At 36.8% G+C, this 16,863-nt stretch overlaps 1 protein-coding gene across 1 annotated transcript; it reads left to right on the forward strand.

The window, feature by feature from the left end:
• The first annotated feature begins 1,151 nt into the window (after positions 1 to 1,151).
• LOC135617309 (CSC1-like protein At1g32090) lies at positions 1,152 to 15,733 on the forward strand. The gene is made up of 11 exons (XM_065117384.1): positions 1,152 to 1,629; positions 2,998 to 3,150; positions 4,939 to 5,074; positions 6,859 to 6,960; positions 7,149 to 7,268; positions 7,450 to 7,530; positions 7,747 to 8,087; positions 10,646 to 10,891; positions 13,098 to 13,422; positions 13,506 to 13,739; positions 15,292 to 15,733. The coding sequence occupies exons 1-11, from the start codon at positions 1,316 to 1,318 to the stop codon at positions 15,529 to 15,531; spliced, it is 2,292 nt and encodes a 763-aa protein (XP_064973456.1). The 5' UTR covers positions 1,152 to 1,315; the 3' UTR covers positions 15,532 to 15,733.
• Positions 15,734 to 16,863: the final 1,130 nt, after the last annotated feature.

The raw sequence follows: 16,863 nt of genomic DNA on the forward strand, positions 1-16,863 counted from the left end.
CCGCACAATTGGCCGCCCCGGTCATTCTTCCCGTCACATGGGCGCTCGTGCCTCGGCCGGTCGCCGGCTTGCGCCACCTAACCCTACAGCACACACCGCACTGGCTCTCCTCGTCCCGGCTTGACTCACGACTTGTGGTACGTTGCGTGCGAAATGATATCCTGTCTCTTTCGGGCCCGCTCATCGTACAAAGGAAGGATGACTTCATCGGCCGCACGCGAATCCTAAAAGCGAGTAAAGGCGACGCGTTTCTTTTGGCTTCGGCGGAGTGCTCGTGGTCCGCTGTCCCTGCAGCACACGTTTGAGAGCGGCCACCCTCGGGTTCTTCCCTCTTCCTTATTGATGTTTTGATATAACGCCTTCGAGGAGCGGGCAACGATAAGGGTAAAACGCATGCGGCGGCGCGATGACGCCGTCAAGAAGAAGGTTACCTACCAGTTGTTTGGCGGTAATATAGAGTGACGTCAGTGGCAAAGAACTTGGCAGTTTCGCTTTGACGGGTACGTTCCTCTCAGCCGTCCGATCGATGAGGCGGTGCAGGTCCCTGGTCGTCCAGTTCGTGATCGGACGGCGAGTGGACTGCTTGGGTCGACACGTTTTAGTAATTTGAATTGTTTGAGAGGGTCAAAACGGTATTTGTGCGTGTAATCTTATCTTCGTCCGAGGCTCCCGCGGCATACTTTAAGGAAGCATCGGCGTCCACGTGAGACCTTGTCACTGGCGGAGTTAGAGCACAGGACGATCTGGAAACGCGCACGGAATAGGGAAACGTATCGCCGTGCGACATATCGACGCCGCCGCCGCGGAGCAGTAGAACCGCGGGCCCCACGGGGGTCCAGCCTGTTCTCGAGTGGCTCTCCACTACTACTGCCCTGGCTCACCTCTCTCTCCGCGGTGCGCACACCGCCCTCGCTTTCTTACCGCGCTGCTCCGCCGGGAAGAAAAAAGTCGATCCTGACTTGGGACGCTACTTAACGTACGACAGAGGGTGTTAGCGCACATCAAGATCGCACTCCTATCACCCTGGACACGAGTCGTGTCTACAGTCGAGTGTCAAGCAGCGGTAAACTTTTTAAAGCCCAAACCCCCCTCTTCCGCTTGCAAAGGCGACGCCTTTATATATTCTATGGAAAGATTTCCTTTTTCTCGCGGCCTACAGGACGCACTTTACATTATCGCATTTCCCTTCTGCCCGGTGGTGTTCGATTCCTGTCCTCCCTGTTCCTGTTTCCTCCTCCTGCACGCTTTCTTCTCCCTCCAAAGCCCCTGCTTTCCCCCACTTTTCATGACCTGTTGGTAGGTTTCTGGAGGTTTTATGGCGACTCTAGAGGATCTGGGCGTCTCGGCCTTCATCAACATCGTTGGCGCCTTCGCCTTCCTCATCCTGTTTGCCGTCCTGCGGATTCAGCCCATCAATGACCGTGTCTATTTCCCCAAATGGTACATCACCGGCGGCCGCAACAGCCCCCGGGTGCGCGGCCGTGGGGTCGGCAAGTTCGTCAATCTCAACCTGCGCACTTACTTCACGTTCCTCAACTGGATGCCCGGGGCGCTCAGGATGAGCGAGTCGGAGATTATCCAGCACGCCGGCCTGGATTCCGCCGTCTATCTTCGGATCTACATTCTCGGGTGAGCTTATCTACAGAGCTTTGCTTCCTTTGTGTTCTCATGAACCTCTCCTTTTGGAATTCAGTTGGACTTGCGTGGTTGGACGAAATTTTCGATGGATCGTAGAAGAAAATTTATGTGACTTTGTAATTTTCTTACATTTCTCTTAAGCGCTCAAGAATTTTGCTACATTTCTTCTACCGTTTTATCTTTCTGTTGATAATTCTCCGGGATTTTACTCTCTCGGAGCTTTACTGCTGTGGGTATTATGATTATTTAGTGTCATAAACTTTTCCGTTCCCTATATTTTCATTGGTTTGACAAAAGTTTCATTGGGTCACTGCAGAACAATTATTATCGCTTTGTATATGCAATATCTTTCGAGGAAATGTTTTCTGCACTGATGGACGTCGTCTTTTCTTGGTTCATGTAATTGTTGAAAATTTTCCTTATCAACATTCGGTGTCTTCCACACCTTCATTCGTTTTCAATGAAATGCCAATTCGCGTTGTTTTTTGTTGGTCAAACAGCAACCCCTCTTTATTTATTAAGTCTTGTGCCTACGTTCCTAAGCTGCGCAGAAACGATGTAGCTTTTAGGTAAATTTGAATACTTAATTTTCATGCAGTACATGTGTTGTTTCTTCACGAGGGTTCCATTAGAGCCTTTTTTTTTTTTTCCCTCTTTTGCAATTAGCACCAAAAAATAAGTATTCAGTATACTACAAATTTCTTGTTCAGTCAATGAGCAAATGGGCCTCTGTGGTCTTTCTACATCATGTATACTACAAGTGACCGATTAACTCAATATTAGTGGTGGTATGTTGATATTTTTTTACTTCCACTTTTGCTTCGCTTCTTCAAGGATTACCACGATAGAGAGAACCTGACTACCAAAAGGAATTGTGTTGGCCAATTGGTTGAAGTATAGAGTTCAGGCTTTGTTATGTCAGCCAATTGAGGTTCGTGGTTCATTGGTCATGAAGATGATTATACGTATATTCTTTATCCACTCATCGACTTTTCAGGATGTCATATTACAAAGCTTTGTAAAATTAGTGTATGCCCAAGTACAAGGGTGTGATTAAACATAGACGTCTCACTACCATGTGACGAATAATATTACTATAAACATTATGAAATATTCTGTCGGATGAGATGCTAGAAACTTCTACTAATGATACTTGTTGGAACACCATGAAGGAAATTAAACTTTCTGGTAAATTTAGATATAATAGCCATAGAAGTTCTAGATTTCATCTTGCTTTTTTCTCATTAGTTCATTCTTCGATTTATTGCTTTATATTGCCCATATAAGATATATTTTCTGCTGTATGCTTGTTTGGAGTGCTGGATTTTAATGAAAATTGTACTCCCTCTTTTTTCACAGGTTAAAGATTTTTGTGCCGATAACAGTGCTCGCCCTGTTGATTCTCATTCCAGTTAATGTATCTGGTGGGACATTATTAAATCTCAACAAAAAGATTATGTACAGTGACATTGATAAACTTTCAATTTCAAATGTTAATGCCGGATCTCAAAGGTAAATTAATTTATCTTTGATGAACAATGTACCCATCGAGACAAATTTCTAGAATGTGCTATAGTTTCGATGGTTGTGTACATTTATTTATTTATTATTTAATTGTTAGAAAAAAATTTCATGATAATTATTGTGAACCAATCTGAGAAGATTGGTTTTCATGTCTTCAGTATTGTGCTTGAATATGCCATCTCTCTATGCTTGTGTCTCTGTTTTTGGAGGTATAGATGTAATATACATGAGCAAAATATTTTCTGAAAATATTCTTTCTTATATGAATTAGTGCAAATTCAAGTGTTGTATTGAGATGTTTTTATTTGAATTCTTTTAGTTGCTGCATTGTGGTGGGATTAAAGTGAAGCTAACAGTTTACTCCTGAATTATTTCAGCTTGCATGTTTAGTGCTGAAGATTTTGGTGTTTAGTGTTCACAAATCCTAACACTATGCTGGTGATGATTTTGGTAAAATAAGTTGGAATATGTAGAAATGAGCCCAGGTGAAGCTTATAATTGCAATGTACAGAGTAGATGAACATGATGTTGTTTGAGATAGTTAGAAAATAAATGCTGTATGCTGAAAATAAGGAAATAATCTCAAGTATTTAAAATGTTTAAGAAGAGAAGATGTTTTACACAATATGAAATCCAGGATGGATATATGGAAGAGTAATATGACTTAAGCCTGGAGCAAAAACAATGATACAGTATGTTTCCAATTACCTGGTCCTGGCCCTAGAATGTTGTTTCGCCCGGACCTGTACAAAATGGGTAGTATGTAACGGTTTGTGTGAACCAGTATGCTGATCACCCTTGTTTTGGGCAGTTCGATCTGATTTATTAAAAAACTATTTAACACTGATTTAGAACTCACATTCACTAGCCCTCTTCGCATGGAGCGGCCCACCGCCCGCTATGCATTGTTGATTCCGTATACGCTTACTCCTCTACCTCCATGGCTTCCTCTTCCTCCTCTGCTCCACCAAACCCTCTTCTTCCTTTCTCTTCCTCTATTGTTTCCTCTTCTTCCTTCATCTTCGTCTTCTTCCTCTGGTGCCTTCTCTTCTTCCTTCCTCCTCCTCATCCTTCCTCCAACATCATCTGTTCCTTCCTCTTCTCCTTCTTCTTCCTCTTCAAATCTCTAGTACATACTAGTATACCAACACCCTATACATATCAATTAGGTCAGCGGTCAACATGGGTGGTTAGTACAAGATGAAAGTCCTTGATCCTAACTGTTAAAGGCAAGCATGTAAGGCTGTTTGGTTATGTCAGAAAATTTTAGTTGTATTTTCAGTTTTTTAACTTATTCCATTTATTTATATATTGTGGTTGTCATTTTAGAGATTCTTAGTTGTCTTGACTCTTGAGTTAGAAGCTTAAATAAGACCCTTTATGTGTTGACTCTTCTTGTGGTCTGCTGGTACTTACTGGGGTAATGTGTGCTAGTTGCTGGCCAAGATTATCATGTTTTTAAAAGTCAAAAAAATTGTTTGGTTTAATTTTCAGATATTGTAGAAAGCTTTTCTTGTCCAAGCACTCATTATATAATGTTAATATTTTTACTTTGCTCTGAAATTTGATAGATGTTTTAGAAAGTTTGGATGATTGAGAAAATCGATTGTGAACAATTAAGGTTTCTAGATTAGTAGCATTCATTCCACTGGAAATAAAATCCATACTGAGTCATTCTAAATAAAATACTAGTCTTGTTCTTTTCTTGCCTGATTTATGCTTTATTCATTGTATCATTTTATTTCATATTTATATGATTATTTATCTCTAATTTAGGTTCTTTATTCACCTGTTGATGGCGTATTTGTTCACACTATGGACATGTTACATTCTCTACAAGGAATATGACAATGTGGCATTTATGAGATTACATTTTCTGGCATCACAAAATCGTCGTGTTGATCAGTTCACCGTAAGTGCCAGCTGCAAATATTGATGCTTTTGTAATTATGAAGTTCTCTACCTGCTTTGTTTTCCTCTTTAAAGATATATCACTGTGGAGAAATAACAGAATTTAGTGCCACTGATATTTAAGAAGCCCTGTAGTAGACAATGGAACAAGGATTGAATCATCTAACTCTTGCAGAAAGTTCTCACTGTATTGCTGAGAACAAGAGTTATCGCAGGTGCAGCCTTCCTAACCTGTCTCCAAATCCCATCTGACTATTGCATGGTCAACAACAAGACACAGGACAACAAGACACAGGGACACATACATACTGGTACATGCAGAAAAATAAATAATCTGACAATCTCAATAGGATGAGAATCAGAAAAAAAATATTCACCAAGTTCTTTTATTGTCTATATCAAGGATTGAAATATTATACCGTACTGGAGTTCGACCTTCTCTTGGTATGGTACGATACTGTATACCGAGCGGTATACTGTTTGGTATATATATATATATATATATATATATATATATAAAATAAAAAAATACCGCCCAGTAACGAGCGGTCCGCGTACCGATTTCCTGTCGGACCGGTACATACCGCCCGTACCGGATGTTATCATTCGAAACTGTATAACTATATACCTTGGTCTATATACTCTATAGGATTAGCAATTTGGTTCTATTGCTAATTTAATACTAATTTATTGACTGATGAAACTTGATGATTTTAATCCTGACTAGAGTGTTTAATAGTTCACATGCAATGGATGTGGAGAAATGTAAAATGTAGTGAAGGGCTAAGATTTTTTAACTAGGAAATAGTTTTAGTTATAATCATGAAATTAACTCCTTATTCATGATAGCTGGGTTAAATAACAATGAGCAAACAAACAAGAGTTCTAATTGGAACCAAGTCAGGTCACCTGACACCTCATCCAGTGCCTATAACAACTTTGATTGGGGTCTTGGTTTTTGAGCCAAGGTTTGAGTAAAACAGTCCTGGTGTTTTCAGTCTAGTCAGGCATAGATTGAACTTGGGTTGGTCCACCCAAGTTGCAACCTGACCATAATCAGATTATATCAAGCAAGATTGTCTTGGCACAGGTACAATTTTAGATTCTTGTAATATTTGCCAGTTGTATCATTATATGATGATGAACATATAGGACTCAACTGAACAGAGGCCTGAGTCAATCAAGCCAAGATCCATTCAGCTTCATTAGCTGGGATCCAGGAAGGATTACTAAAACCTTGGGATGTGTGTTTCGAATCCTTTCTGATATAGCAGCCTTTCACTTTAGAAGGCTTTGGAGATGGGTTTTGGCTTCGAGGAGTCTAAATAAGAAAGGAATAGAATTAGGACTCAGCCTTTTCATCTCAATTTTTTGGATTAATTTCTGATTTATACTGGATCAGAAAGAACTATAATTAGGAATGATGCTGAGATAGTACTGAGTTTTCAGACATAAAAAAAGTCTAGTATACTAATGTTGACTTTCATTTGAAATCAAAAGGTACATGCTCCCTTTTCGTTGAGTTTATTTATAATTCATGCAGACAGATAGGTTATTACAAGTGTCAGCATCATCTATTGTGATCTGCTGACTGATATATGACAAGATAGTAATAGAGCACCATAAATGTAGCATACGATGTTATGTTACTTCATGTTTTTAGTTGACTATAGTTGTGATCTTTATTGGAGCATAGTTTTTTTTTCTTTTTTTGCCTCTAATTTGATGTTTGCAATTTGCTCTCAAAACCTTGATTCTTAATTCAGTCCAAACTTTTTCTTCCAGGTAGTAGTCAGAAATGTGCCACATGTTTCCGGACATTCCATATCAGAAAGTGTTGAACAGTTCTTTCATAGGAACCACCCCGACCACTATCTAGGTCACCAGGTAGTATTTTGTGATTAGTTGCATGGCAATGTTTTCTCATTAAAATATTTAATTTGCTTTAATTTGATTACTCAATTAATCTACTCAGTACTCATCCTCCATTTGTTTGCTCATTTTCCTTAAAAAATATTGGTTCTAGTAAATATTCAGTTTATTGAATTAAAATTTATTAATCTTTTATTTTTCAGGCTGTCTACAATGCAAATAAATTTGCTAAGCTTGTCAGACAGAAGGAGAGGCTCCAAAATTGGTTAGACTATAACCAGCTGAAATTTGAAAGACATCCTGAGAAAAGGCCAACTACTAAGGTCAGTTCAATTGACTAGGTATTCAGTGATAACAAACACAAATAGATAATCTATGTGCCACCAGCAACCAGGCATGGATCATGGTGATACAGTCACATATCATGCCAAGTAATAATTAGATTTTATTAATTTTTCCATTTTACCTATATACATAACACTTCCATTTTATCTAGTACTCCAGAGAGGATTTCTTGGCCTTTGTGGTGAAAGAGTGGATGCAATCAACTATTATAGAGAAAGGATCAGCGAACTTGATGAAAAGGTAGTCCTTTCTTTGGACTTCTTGCTAATTTTGCTGCATTATTATTTTCCATCTGGAGTTTGGTTACATCTTGTTATTCTGTATGGAAAACAATTGATAATTGTTATTCTTTTACTGTCCCTTTGTCTCTAGTTTAAGATATATAATAGAACTTTACACATTATGTTTGCTTAGTTTCTTCTAAGATGAAAATGCATAATCTGTTATGTTCTTCAGATAGCATATGAACGCCAACGAATTCTTAAAGACCCGAAGGCTATCATGCAAGTAGCATTTGTTACGTTTGATTCAAGATGGGGGGCTGCAGTATGTGCACAAACACAACAAAGTAAGAACCCAACTAAATGGTTAACAGAATGGGCACCTGAACCACGTGATGTATACTGGGAAAATCTGCCTATACCATTTGTTTCTCTCAGCATTCGGAGGCTCATAATATCAATAGCAGTTTTTGCACTGGTTTTCTTTTATATGATACCCATTGCTTTTGTGCAATCACTTGCAAATCTGGAGGGTCTTGAAAAAGTTGCTCCTTTTCTCAGGCCAGTTATTGAAATGTAAGTATCTTGACAACTTGTAAGGATACAAAGTTTCTTTTTAAATTACAATGGATAAGAAAAATAAGTTGTTAGATCTGTGATGCTTTTTGTTTCGTTGCTTGTTACTATCTTGTGATGCTAAATGGACCAATTCGATAGGAAGAGTTCAAATTTGTGCCTTTCATGAATTATTCAAGCCCATGGTTAAAACTGCAGTATTTGGATTATTCATTCAAGCCCATGGTTAAAGCCCATGTCAATTAACATTCTTAAAAGTTATTTGCAATCTTGATTTGTATGCTTCAGATGATCAATGTGCTAAGCTTGCTTTTTTTATAATTGTTCTGACTTAACATCTTCATTTATTAGTTTATGCTATCATCATTACATTTAATGCAACTAAGTAAGTTTTCTTATTATGCATCCATATAAGCTTTCTCTCTGTAGCTTCTAATGTATGCCTAATAGTGCGTTCATGGCTTATGCAAGTAGAAAAGCAATTGAATTCGGTCAAATGGAAACTTTTTTATTCTTATTTACTCCTTTGTCTCCTGCTTACATCTCACACTAATTAGTTGACTGTATTGGCATATTAGTGATTGCTCTTGTTCTCAATTTTACTCATATCATGTCCCAGGTATCCAGCATATGCTTTTTCCAACTAAATAACCATTGTAGGTGTAGCCCTTTTCTGAATGCTTTTGCATTTTGTACAGTAAATATTGGATGTTTCTTACCCTGGATTGCCACTAGTGGTCATGCCACTGAAGAATCATTTTTCATTTTATGACCTCCCATGCCTAGGTATTACAGCCCTTACCACATACCAGTGTAGGTGATTTGGTTGAAATTATTGGCCTACCATAGGCTGCTATGTGGCCCTAATCCTTTCAGATTACATGTTAACATTCTCGCCATGGAGAATGTTTTTGTTGGATGCAGATAAGCTCAGACTGACCTCTAGATGGTTTGGCTTATACATATTTCTAACTGGTAGGGCTTGAGTTCCCTAATAAGCACAAGCTAAGTTTCAAAGATCTTGGGTACTTCAAACTGGATTTTTCTCTTGGTGAAGACTGATCACATCTTGTCATATGTTATCCCATGTCCAATAGGAAGGTTCAACCACACTAAGACTTGCACTCTGAGAGTCTTCTCCTTTCACAGCCAGGTCTCTGAAGCTTATATAAATTAGCCAGCCATCTTCATGTAAGGTGCATTAACTTTGTTCCAACCCATGTTTTGATATGTTAACTAAGTGAATATTCATTGTATTTCATGGAAGTATTCATTGGTAGATACTTCTGCATTGTTCTTAGTTCTTACTCAACTTGCTTTATTCTATACGTATGTACATCAATTTGTGTAGATGCATCTATTTTACTCAAGATCTATCAAGTAGGGCTTTCAAAGATTTTGAATAAGGTTTACAAGACTGGTTGGACTGGTCCACACCACTGGTATTTATCATTCTGATTGTGAACTGGTGCTCAGGAAAAATGTGTACTATAAAGTCTAGTAGCTTCCTTTTGAATAAAAAAAGCATATTGCAAGAGTTTTCTATATCTTACAACATTATACATATATGTAATTTGAATAGCCATTCTCTATGGGTCATTGTTTGATTGAAGCCCATGAAACCTGCTTACTAAATTGATCAGCCATAGCATTGCTGACTTGGACTTAGACTGCTCTGAATCCTTCGGCATTGTTTGACCTCCATGGCATCACATAAAACTTCAACAATAACAACAACAACAACAATAAAACCGTAAGTCCCAACTATTTGGGGTTGGCTATATGGATCTTTTGCTGTCGTTACATAAAACTCCACATATTTCAAAACACTGATGTTCTCCGCATGTTCATTACTCTAATATTGGTTAAAAGTTAACACATTTATTCTTACATGAGTTCAATGAGTTGAAAGGCAGTAATCTCTTTTTTCGTGTTGTTGGTTGCTTTTGTTTTCATTGTCAGCATCTCAACAAATTTAGAGTGTTGAAATATCGCAGATCTCCAGATGCAGAAGTTCTCCATGTACTTGTTACCTTAATATTGCTTTCAGATCCACTATGAGCTTGCAAATACATGCTATCTTATATAGAATTTAAAATGTTGAAATTTAGTCATATCTTTCTATTGACATTACTGGTTGCTTTTTATTTATTGTATCGGCATCTCTTATTTATTTGAGGAATGACTATAATACACCTATTTACAGCAAGCAGACTGGTCCTTTTTTATTTTTCTCTCTGTCAAGAGCATAAATTTCCCTAACATGCACTTCTTTTGTGTCTTAAATATATAAATTCAACATTCTTACATGAAATTATCTGAACTGTTAAAATTAATGCTGTGCTTAGAAGCATTTGTGTTCTAATTTTGTTCAAAGTTAAATTCTTATGAAAACAATCTTCTTGTTAATAATGTTCACTTGTTGAATGCATATCCTGATTCTTGTATCATTAGCTTAAAATATGGTACATAATGCATTCCTTCCCAGACTGCAAGGGACTTGTGCTTCACCTGCCTTTTTTATGCATTAACTAATTATCAGATTGTAACATCTGCAGAAAGGTGATCAAGTCCTTCTTGCAAGGTTTTCTTCCTGGTCTGGCTTTAAAAGTTTTTCTATACATTCTTCCAACAGTTCTGATGATTATGTCAAAAGTGGAAGGCTACTTGTCATTGTCATCACTTGAAAGGAAGGCAGCAGCTAAATATTATTATTTTATGTTGGTGAATGTTTTTTTGGGAAGCATCATAACCGGAACAGCCTTTGAGCAACTTTATTCATTCATTCATCAGCCCCCTACCCAGTAATTCTCTTTAGTACCTCAATACTTATGCTGTTATCTCTATGTTTATTTAAAATTATCAAGTTTAAATCTAGAAAAGATGTTAATCATCATGTCATACTATCAATAAATGATATATGGCGAAGTAGTGATACTCCAAACCACTGGCATGTAGATATTTTTTGGTTTTGTTCTCTCTCATCAGCGACCTATATTAAGTAGCTCCTATTGTTTTTTAACTAGACTTTCACTTTCATTTAGCTAAATTTGTGTAAGGGCAACTAACACCAAGATTTTTCTCATATGAAAATTAGTTCATGCTTTGAACAATGCAATATATATGTTGAGTATAAGCCACCAAAGTACTCTTTAGACATGCCGATAATCTCATGCATAACAAAATTGACACGCTATATATTGATAATTGCCTAATTTAATAAATAAAATAAGTTCTCAATTACAATGCAACTTTGATATGGTAGTACATTTGCACATTTCCTTTCATAGATGTTAAGGTTACTAAACAAGGCATTTTAATGGTTGGAGTTTCATGTTCCGAATGAATTTGTTCACACATAGACTGTTCACACAGCATCATAATAGTCTTGACAGCCATTGCATCATTCTTGAATTGATACAAATGGATCTCTATGTAAAAAATCTCTAATGGTTATTGGTATATATATTATCTACAACCTCAATCTTAAGAATTATTTAGCAAATTTTGAGGTAGCTCAGTTGTATGCCAAAGTCCAATATTTGAAAACCTAAAATCATGACTTAACTCGGAAGTCATCTGGATTGAGTCGATTCAAAAGTCGACCAAGTTCAAGACAATAATAAGATAAGTAATATAACATTACATGCATCCACAATAGCATTACATACATTGACCTACTGAACCTAACTTTTACTTACTTCTACATATCCTTTTTATCATTTTACAACTACTTATGCTTGTGTGCTTAAATTTGAAAGTGAAATATGTAATAAAAATTTCATAGTCTAGAATATACATCATATCAAAATTTGATGATTCCATGAACTGTGGTTCAACCAATGGTCCTGAACTCATCGTGGCAGACTAAAAAAGAGGAGAAGAAGCAAAGGATTGGGATGAGGAGAAAGGCTTTTGGCCCTTCTTCCTAACATTCACAACTAACAAAATCAATGTATCCTTCTTTTCCTATACTTTTTTTTTTATATGTCTTTTGTGGTATAGATCAATGTTTGATGTACCGCTCAAAATGATACAAAACAGGCGGTATGTATTGGTTGTCCAGTAGATTGTTGCATGGAGCAGCCCGAAACATAAGCAGGAAAAGGGTCAGGTATCAACTGGTATGGATGATCTATTGGCCGATACAGTTCAAACTCATGCAATATTGATCAATATGGGTCGTACCAGTCGATACAGACCCAAGTCAGGTCAAGTCTGACCCCAACAGTCAAATTGACCAAGGGACCTCTTTTGGGTTTTAAATTCCCTCCTTTCCCCTTCTTTCACTCACTCATTCTCACTCTTTCTCACACTCTCACTTAATTAAAGTTCCTAATCAGCAATTAGTGGTAATCAAGTTATTGATTTGGATAAAAGATGGATTGGAACTCGGGATCTAGTGAAATTTCTCTCCAATTTGAAGGCACCTAGCTTCATTCTATGTTTTATTTATCATTTTATATAATTAGAGGCATATTAATGCATATTCTACATAGATTAAGGTCATTCTCTTGTGTTAGTTCTAATTAGGTATAGTGTCTTACATTTAGGTTTAGATCGAGGTACGTAGGGTTAATCACAGTCTTATGCATTATTTATGTCTCATAGACACTCTATTATTAACTAAATACAATAAAAAAACTTAAAAAAGATTTCTTGTGAATTTTTGGTCACTTTTTAGCATTTTTATGAAAAATGATACACATTTATATACTAGTACCGACCGGTATGTACCAGTCCGCCCATGGACCAATACCACTGGTCAGCATGGTACATCAATCCTTGGTATAGATGAAATAAATACGAAGTTTATCATACTTTTTGTATATTGAAATTGAAGAAGATGACAATTGGCCAACTTGATTTCTTTATGAAACTAAAAGGTGAGAATGTTACCTAAAATCTTTTCTCATCTCCAGCTCATAAAATCTTGTGCACTTACCTTTCTATTTAAGCCATTCATAAAAATCGTTTATGTCAACAAACTTACATTTTTTATGCCTATAGGATTCCAATAACCATTGGAGTATCAATACCAATGAAAGCTACATTCTTTATGACCTACATAATGGTTGATGGTTGGGCTGGCATTGCAAGTGAGATTCTTCGACTTAAGCCACTTGTTATTTATCATCTTAAAAACATGTTTATAGTGAAAACTGAGAGGGATCGAGAAAAGGCTATGGACCCTGGGAGTATTGATCTTCCGGAGAACCTCCCATCATTGCAATTATATTTCCTTCTTGGGCTTGTTTATGCTGTTGTGACACCGGTTCTTCTTCCCTTTATACTAGTATTCTTTGCCTTTGCTTTCCTTGTGTATCGCCACCAGGTTAGTATACTTTCTTTGCTCTGGTATGGTGCTATTTTTTATGCTTACAAATAATAAATTCTTTTTTATATTGCTACTTTCAGATTGTTAATGTTTATAATCAAGAGTACGAAAGTGCTGGTGCCTTTTGGCCACATGTTCATGGACGTATAATCGCAAGCTTGTTGATTGCTCAACTACTTCTGCTTGGTTTGCTTAGCACAAAGAAAGCAGCTAATTCAACTCCTTTGCTTATTATTTTACCTATACTTACGATATGGTTCCATAAGTACTGCAAGAGTCGATTTGAACCTGCTTTTAGAAAATATCCTTTAGAGGTAAGTTAAATATCTAATTGTGCCTTTGTTTTACTTGCTTGTGCTTTACAATGACCAACATAACATACACCATAGCTATTTGATTTCTTTCTTTTATATTTTTGGAGAGAAGAATTTATTATAGATCTGCTTTCTCAGATGATTTTTCATGATATATTATAGATTTGCTTTCTTCAGATGATGTCTTATGATATATCAAACAAAATCTGATACTTTTGAACTCTATTTAGTAGACTGTGGTATTCTCCTGCCCAAATTACTCTTTAGTTCAAACCATCTGTGTCTGTTTGAACAAGATATCTACACTACAATTTTGAGGAGAGAAAATTTTCTTCACCTCTTTGGCCCTATCTTGAATATTATTTATCTGCTTTTTCTTTCTTCTTTCTCTACATTTTATTCCTCTTTTGTTCTAACCACATTTGCTGCACACTAGCTTTGAGATATTCAACGAAAAGTATGATATAAAAGCAATATATGATAGATCACTAACCAGTGAATGTATCTATACTAAAACATTATCTATATCTGATTAAAAGCCCACGGTGCTTAAATAAGTGATTGATTATTTTCTTGTCAAATTTCTAATGTAGGCATCCAGGGTTCAATGGACAACTGATTCTGACACATATATGATGCAACAGTCAACAGAGGTTCCAAAGATTCTATACCTAAGGACAATTACTGAACTTTATCATCTCTGTTAGTAAAACTGTTTTATCATATTGGATTAGGGACCAATTTGAGGAACATAGGGACACAATCACTATGTAGCAGAAGCTGTTGATATGGTCCAGATATTAGTTTCAGATATTTCAGCACTAGAGCCGAGTGAGAGTTAGGATCTAGATTTTTTTCTATTCTTATAACAATCTTAATTTAACTTAGATCACTATTTTCAGTAATCTGGCTGCAGTTGTGAACAGTTAAAATTTTAGTTTGAGTCCTCAGCACTCTGCTGCATAAGCAATCAAACAAAAATAAGAGGGTTAAAATTGTCAAGGTTAGGATAATTTAACCTGATTAGTTGTCCTGAACGAGATGCAGCCTAAGGTGGTTCTCTAGTTACTTCCTGCTTGTCTTGTATGTCATAATTCAGATAAACTATGGACCTTGCCTAAACTTCAGTTTGACTTGTATATTTTTACACCTACTTCAATAAAATCAAAGATTTCTCACCTTTCTAGCCCAAGATGTTCATGGACTACTAAAGTATGATGCCATTCATTACCATTTTTGTCATAGAAGCTTGTGCTCAAGATGGAGCATGTCAATCATGTATCTGCAAGAATCCCATACAAGTTTCATAGGAAGTCTTTTAATGTGTGCCACCTCCCACAAGCAAAGAAATGAAACAAGATCGTTTACATCATCTTATTTATTTCTTTATTTTGTCATGATTTTAGATAATGGTTTTTCTTGGGATATTATGATGTGTTGTTTTCACGAAGTCTCAGAGAGCCTTTACATGCATTTGTGATGTTGTCTTTGTTTTTTGTTATGCATATTTTAGAAAATGGTTTCAAACCTCTTATCGTGGTTTTGACTGTAGGAAGCGATGGAAAAGGACATACTGGAAAAGGCTTCTGAACCAAACTTGAACCTGAAAGCTTACTTAGCTGATGCATACTTGCACCCGATCTTTCACTCATTCGATGATGATGATGATGATGAGGAGAAGATAGAAGTCCGAGTAGACAAAGGCCGGTCTCATATTCCCTCACCTACGCGGAGCGAGATCAGTTCCGAGTCTCCACCTCGTTATGTATACCATTATGAATTTGAACCATAACAAGCAGGTGTGCCTGCACTCTGTAATCAGCTTCTTGTAGGGATTATCAAGTTTGAGTTTGTCCACCATCATAGATGTTTTAGCTTCGATCTTTTTAGCCCACTGGTCCTTGATGCAAATGTAAGCGTCCTATGGTTCTTTTTTATGTTCCAATGTGCAACATATCTTTTCTTGTAATCTCAAAATAGCTTTTGGATTTTAATTATGTTTCATTTCCGGGTGGAGTCATCTTGTTTCATATTTTTCACATATTTTGTTGAAATTACCTAAATCGTAAGTGCCTAAGTCCTAACCTTTTGAACAAAATGTAGCACTTAAGTACTTGAACAAACATAAAAAGGACTTTGAACACTTGGATAACTACAAGTCTAGCAACATTGCTCATTCGAGTGTTGGGTTGTCTGGGTCATTTGCTAAGCCTACACCATTTCATCCAAATTGATCTCCAACCCTCCTCGTAGCCCCCTATCTAGTCTTGTGTTGAAACACACGAACAAGATGATTTTTTTTTTTTTTTACTAATTTTGACTCCACTGTGTTGAAACGCAAGTCTTTTCCCTATAGTTTTAGCAATCCAAGATTGCTTGCAAAATAATCTTGGATTGCTAAAACTAGGGAAAATTTGTCTATATAATTTAAATTCAGTTATCCATACTCTAGTTTTGTCTCTGTCCTGCAAACCCTTCTTTTATCCATCCATAAGGAGTTAGTGAAAGCCAACGTGTGAGTAAGGGACATAAATAAAAATATTTTATTGGTAATACAATACAGAGATATACCTCATAACAAAGATTCCAAAGTAATCCATCACTAAGCACAACTATCTATCTATGCAGCACCAACTACTAAGCACAACAATAATTGATCCTTGGACACAACCAAGATCTCATCTGACCAGGTTCCATCCAAGGGATATCATTTACTCGCACCAATTTTCTAGTAGGGGCAGATTAGTCACTTACACGTGAACATGGAACCAAATCTCCAAATATGAAAGGAAGCATTATTGTACTTAACCGCTTGGGTTGCAAGATCTTACCATGCGTTTTCCTTCATATCGTCTCTCTCTTTTGTGTAACTCTGCACGTACGTACGGTATTGTTCTATGGCAAGGACATTCTCACAAGGAACATATTTTTTATGATTTGATGACCCCAAAGTTTGTAAACAAAACCAACAATATAATCAAAATAACAGCATGTTTGGTAATATTAACCAACCAACTTCAATGCTTAAAACCCAAATTGGCTATCAATATGGTATTGGACAAGAGTTACTTGGGATATCAGACATAAGATCATTTAACAGATCAACTAAAGGAATCATCAGGTA

The sequence above is a fragment of the Musa acuminata genome, chromosome BXJ2-7 (assembly GCF_036884655.1).
Source record: "Musa acuminata AAA Group cultivar baxijiao chromosome BXJ2-7, Cavendish_Baxijiao_AAA, whole genome shotgun sequence".
NCBI lineage: Eukaryota > Viridiplantae > Streptophyta > Magnoliopsida > Zingiberales > Musaceae > Musa > Musa acuminata.